The 6,199-nt window shown below is 37.7% G+C and overlaps 1 protein-coding gene across 1 annotated transcript in view; it reads right to left on the bottom strand.

The window, feature by feature from the left end:
• The window catches only part of amh (anti-Mullerian hormone), a 27,104-nt gene that overhangs the window by 20,006 nt on the left and 899 nt on the right, over window positions 1-6,199 (bottom strand). The window contains exon 2 of the mRNA XM_037674778.1: window positions 1,193-1,417. Coding sequence (XP_037530706.1) covers window positions 1,193-1,417 — 225 coding nt within the window. The remainder of the gene's footprint in view (window positions 1-1,192; window positions 1,418-6,199) is intronic.

Genomic DNA, 6,199 nt, shown 5'->3' with positions numbered 1-6,199 from the left:
GGAAGTAATGAATTAAAAGTACTCAGGTTACTTTAATTAATTAGATTTTTTTGGGGTACTTGTACTTTATGAGTATTTTCAAATGTGTAATTTTACTCATACTTAAGTACAATTTAGACCATGTAATCTACTTCACTACTTTTAAAATCAGAAGTAGCTACCGAGTACGGCTGCAATTTGAATTAATATTCAATCCGTTCATCTGCATCTTTGTAGCCAGTAAGGCTCTCAGATCTCAAACGTGCAAAGGACAACTCTGTAGAGTACAGAGTCATTTATTCATTTATTTACTCTTCACAGCCAAACGAAGCCAGATAGACTGTTAACTCATAAAACCAGCTCTGAACAAAATGTTCAGAAAGTGAAGGGTGACAGAGATGTCAGAGTTTAAGACACTTAATGTTGCTCAGTGTATTTGGAAAAGTTTAAACTGTTCTATGCCGGTTCAAAAACATTTTTGTCTTTCTTTTAACAAACAAAATTCCTGCTTTATCTACATTTGTTTACAAAAGAAATGGCCTTACTGTAGTTTTTCTGTACTTTATTGCTCTTCTGAGAAATGTGCTTTGAATGTAGTTCTTATATACAGTAAATCAAACTGAATGACTTCTATTGACAACACAATAAAACATCAATTGGTTAAAAAGTAAGTCATATTCTGAGTAGTTTTTGAGAAGAGTACTTTGTAATTTTACTCGACTATTTTTTTTATAACACCAGTTTTTTTACTTGTATTTGAGTACAGTTTAAGCAGTTTAAGAGTACTTGTACTTGAGTACAAATTTTCAGTACTCTTTCCACCTGTGGTTTGTAATTATTCATGAATAAAGGGAGTTCCCTGATCAAAGCTGGTGTTTGCCTTAATTTGCAGGAGCAGACCACAAAACGTCAAATTTAGTTTGAGATCAAAGTTAATGAAATTTATCTTTTCAACTTTCATATTGAGAGACAGGCTCTGAATGGCACTGGATAATCTCTTGTGCATAAAAATTATTTTGTTTGCATCAGACACCTTTTTTTGCTAATAATACCACGAGCACCTAAATTATTTCTCATGCTCAGAAACTTGTTTAGTATTTTTTGTTATTGTTTTAGTGCAATAGGCCACTTTCATACATGCACAACACAGTTATTTTTTTCTTCAAGAGTCTATAAAAAGAACATTTGAAAAACAAGTTTGTAAAAGTGTTACCTGCAGAGGGATGCAGAACTTCCATTCCTTCTGTGTGGTTTCTCATTTCCTCAACAAATTCTGATAAACCTGAGCGAGATGTTGAGTTCTCAGGAGCCGTACAGATTCCAAACAAGGTCAAGGAGTTGTTTGTGAGTTCTCCATCATCTCCCGTTGCTTCACGCAGCACTGCGAGAAGATCATCCACAAAACATGGCACATGACGGACTGAAGGGACTGCATGCTCTGAATGGAAAATAAAATAGACAAATCTCAACAAAAAAAAAAACATGTTATTTAGGCTCAAATAATATCTGTTTGCACAGTCTGACCAGTTATCAGGGGCCCGTGGGGCTGGGTCAGAGCAGCACCAAACCTGCTGCAGAGCAGAACCAACACACCTGCAGCCAGCATGCTTCACTGTCTGAATGTGGGCTGAGAGAGCTCTTGTTTTGTTGTGGACCAACCCAGAAGTTGGGAGTTCTTCTTTGTGGCAAGCCCTTTGTGCATTTATTGCATGTCCTTCTCATCTTGTAAGTAAAGTATGTTTGTAAAGAATATAATGAATTGTCTTATTGAACCATTGACATATATTTGTAATTTATCATTTTCAACAGGAACATTTCCAGAAAATATGAAAGTAGCAAAGATAGTTCCTCTTTATAAGAATGGTGAAAAATGTGTGTTCACTAATTACAGACCAATATCCTTGTTGCTACAATTTTCAAAAACATTAGAGAAATTATTTGTAACCAGATTAGATTGATTCATAGATAAACAGAATATTTTAAGTAATAGTCAATATGGGTTTAGAGCAAATAATTCAACATCAATGGCTCTCATTGAACTAATAGAAGAGATAACAACTGCTGTTGATCAAAAACAGTATTGTTTTAGCGTTTTGTTGATTTAAAAAAGGCCTTTAACACTAGCGACCACATCATTCTCCTTGAAAAACTGAACACAAATGGTATTAGAGGATTAGCACTACAGTGGTAGTTATTTAAATAATAGGAGACAGTTTGTTCAGGTAAACGGTGTGTTGGGCCCAAAGTTGTTTATTTTGTATGTGAATGATCTGGTTGATGTGTCAGGGTGTTTATGAAGTGTGTTTTATTTGCGATTATACCACATTTTTTGTTTGGGTGAAGATATTGAATGGATGTTAGAGATGATACAGGCAGAATTCATAAAAATACAAACTTGGTTCCAACTTAATAAGTTATCGTTAAATTTGGAAGAAAAGAATAAAACTAACAAAATCAGTTGCATTACTGTATGAAGTAAAAGAGTTTTTGAATGACAAAGCTTTCTATATATTGTATAATGTACTGATTATTTCATATTTCAGCTACTGTATTGAAGTTTGAAGAAAAGCATGCAAAACAATTATAAATCCTATTCTATTTTACAAAAAAGAGCTATAAGAATTATTAGTAGGAAGTGCTATGGTCAAGCAAGAAATATATTATTTCATCAGTTGAAATTATTAAAATTTTATGATTTGGTTGACTATAATATTTTACAAGTCATGTATAAAGCTCATAAAAATATTAACTCCAAATATTCAATAAAAATTTGTTTAAAAAAAAAAAGAGTCATTATAACATTAAGGGAATGGAAATGTTTGTAAAACCTCCATTTAGAACTAGTCTGAAGGAGCTGCTTGGTCATTCAGTGAATAGGATTATGGAATTGTCTTGATTTCACCATAAAAATGTCTAAAATAATTTATATGTTTAAAAAGATGATTACGTTAATAGGAAAGTATGATACCATGTGAAGAATGCCTGATGTTTTCATTTTCACTTTGGGGATTGTTCAATCTTAAGTTGTTGTCTGATTATAGTTATTTTATATATATTTTAACTAAGGGGCAGATATTATAATTTTTTCTTCTTTCTGCACCCTTTTTGTTCAATGTTTTATCTTTTTGATTAATTTGTTTTGTTTCGTTTTTTGTCTTTTTAAATGAATGAATGAATGAATAAATAAATAAATAAACCTTCGATTTGTTCAATAGTTTGTGGCTATAGCACCAGATTAACACAGATCTTTAACAACTAGAAGCACTTTTTCTCAGCAGAAGTTATAGAAGCCATTTTGCTGCTATGAACGCAATGATCTGCAAATCTCACACACCCATATTTTATTCACACTGGAACATAATAAACACATCAAGTATTTGAATTATGAAAGTGTACAAACTGGAAAAAATAAAGAGCAGTGCCATTTTAAATTTTACAGCAGCACCACCTCTCAAAAGGGTCATCACTGTGGCACATCCTCTTCTTTAAACATCAGTCTGTAAACATCTGGGAGCTACGGAGAGCAGCTGATAGGGTTATCTGAAGGGACTTTCGCTCAGCTCTTGTCTAATGGACGATTCTAGATGTTCAACAGTCCTGGGCTGTCTTTGCTGGTTTATTTTTTGTTTTGCTGGATGGAAACCTTGTTCTAAAACCTACTTTTCTGCATTGGTGATGCTTTTCTATATTTGAAAACGGTTCGTGTCAGAGGCACAAATGCACCCCCATATCGTCAGAGAGGCAGGTTTTTGAACAGTGCGCAGACAACAGGTCAGATAGTCCCTCTCCTCTTTAATACGGAGGATGTTTTTTAATTATTCTTCTGCCCACAGAGCAGTGTTCTTCTTTGCCTCAGTCCATTAAAAATAAAAAAAAAAGCTCTGTTCCAGAGAGGATTGCAGCATTTATCAATGATACCATACCATACCACTTTATTTATAGAGCACTTAAAACAGCTACAAGGCCAACCAAAGTGCTGTACAGACAGAACAACAGGTAACACACCAAGCAAAATACAAAATGAGGTAAATCAGAATATAGACATAAAAGCGATGCAGATAATGACGACAAACCGGTGTGGAGCGTACAGGATCAAAACACAGATCATCTGGTGTTGAAAGCTACTGAATAGTAGTGAGTTTTTAAACGGGACTTGAAAACCTAGAGGGAGGGGGCCTGTCTGACAAGCAGAGGTAACTCGTTCCAGAGTCTTGGTCCTGCTACAGAGAAGACCCTGTCAACTCTGCGCTTAAGACGAGTTCCTGGAACTGTGAGGAGCAACTGGTCCGCTGACCTCAGGGAACGTGGTGGGACATACGGTTGTAGCAGATCAGAGAGATGGGGGGGCGACACTGTTCAGTGATTTGTAGACATACATGAGTATTTTGAACTGGATTCGAAAGTGAACCGGTAACCAGTGCAGTGAGGCCAAAACTGGAGTAATGTGCTCCCTTTTGCCTGTACTGGTTAAAAATCGGGCTGCTGCGTTCTGGACCAGTTGTAGTCGTACAATGGAGGTCTGACTGATACCAAACAGGGGTGAATTGCAGTAATCAAGCATAGATGTAATGAATGCATGTATTACTGTCTCCAGGTTATTTTTGGACAATATGGGCTTCAGTTTAGACAGCCGCCTCCGTTGGAAGAAACGTGATTTAACAATCATGTTGACATGATTGTTAAGTTTCAGGGAAGGGTCCATTATCACACCCAGATTAGTGACTCCTTGTTTTTCTGACAGGGTTAGAGCGGAGAGGTCGATGCAGTGGTTTGTGATCGTGTCGTTGGGAGGGAACAACATGACTTCAGACTTCTTTTAATTGAAACTTAAGAAATTTAAAGCCATCGAGTCCCTGATGTCAGCCAGGCAGTCGAGCAGAGGTTGAATAGAGCATGTGCCATTGTGTCTTAGGGGGAAGTAAATTTGACAGTCATTGGCATAGAAGTGGAAGGGCATGTTGTGTTTCTGGAAAATAGCACCAAGCGGCAGCAGGTATAAAGAGAATAGGAGGGGACCCAGTATCGACCCCTGCGAAACCCCCCATTTAAGCTCTGCCTCTGCAGAACTAAAATCCTTGATGGAGACACAAAAGGATCTGTCAGCGAGGTAAGATCTGAACCAATTGAGGGCTGATCCTGTGACGCCCACCCACTGCTCCAACCTAGCAATGAGGATCTCATGGTTGATGGTGTCAAAGGCGGCTGTGAGGTCCAACAGGACAAGCAGCACAGAATCACCAGTATCTGTGAATCTGAAGATGTTGTTAAAGACCTTCAGCAGGGCAGTTTCAGTGCTGTGGAGAGGTTTAAAGCCAGATTGGAATAGCTCTAAGATGGCGTGATCCTCCAGGAAGTACTTCAACTGGGACTCGACTATTTTCTCCAGAACTTAAGAAACAAATGGGAGTTTGGAGACAGGCCGGAAGTTGGAAACGAGTGAGGGGTCAAGGTTTGGTTTTTTCAGGAGAGGCTGGACAGCAGCATGTTTAAAGGATTTTGGCACCACGCCAGTGGATAAACTACTGTTTATTATATCAAGAATGGATATATATATATATATATCCAGAGTTGGAAAAACCTCCTTTAGTAGTCGAGGGGGGACCACATCAAAGGGGGAACCAGAAGGTTTCAAGCTGCACGTGACCTGCTCTAGAGAAGATAGAGTGATGGGTTCAAAATGGTCAAAAGGAGCTACAGATTGAGGTGGGATGGATGGGTCATGAGTTGGAGGGGAAATGAGAGCCCTGGTGGTCGCAATTTTTTCCAAAAAGAAATGTAGGAAGTTCTCGCACAGCTCAGTCGAGGCTTCCAGAGGTGATGGTTCAGTGAGGTGGAGAACAGAGTTTAGGGTGGAGAAGAGGGCAAGTGGGTTGTGAGAGTTTGAGGTAATTATATCAGAGAATAATTTTGATTTAGCAGCTTTTACTGTTTTCTGATAACAGCGCCAACTCTCTTTAAGTATCTGAAAAGAGACCTGCAGCCTGTCTTTCCTCCACTTTTGTTCCGCCCTCCTACATTGCTGCCTAACAGCCTTTGTGATGTCACACAGCCAAGGTTCTGCTCTATGAGTTTTGATTTTAACAGGCGCAACATGATCCAGAGTATCCTGATGCATGCTCAATAATCCAGGTAGAAAAATCTAAAAAAGTTAAATCTGGTCCTCTGGACATTCAAAAAAAACAAAACAAAGCAAATCAACAAAAAATGTAGAAACGTTTCG

The sequence above is a fragment of the Nematolebias whitei genome, chromosome 3 (assembly GCF_014905685.2).
Source record: "Nematolebias whitei isolate Nwh7 chromosome 3, NemWhi1, whole genome shotgun sequence".
Classification (NCBI taxonomy): Eukaryota; Metazoa; Chordata; class Actinopteri; order Cyprinodontiformes; family Rivulidae; genus Nematolebias; species Nematolebias whitei.
Note: the sequence above shows the minus strand (reverse complement) of the source record. Positions and strands in the feature narration are given on the sequence as shown.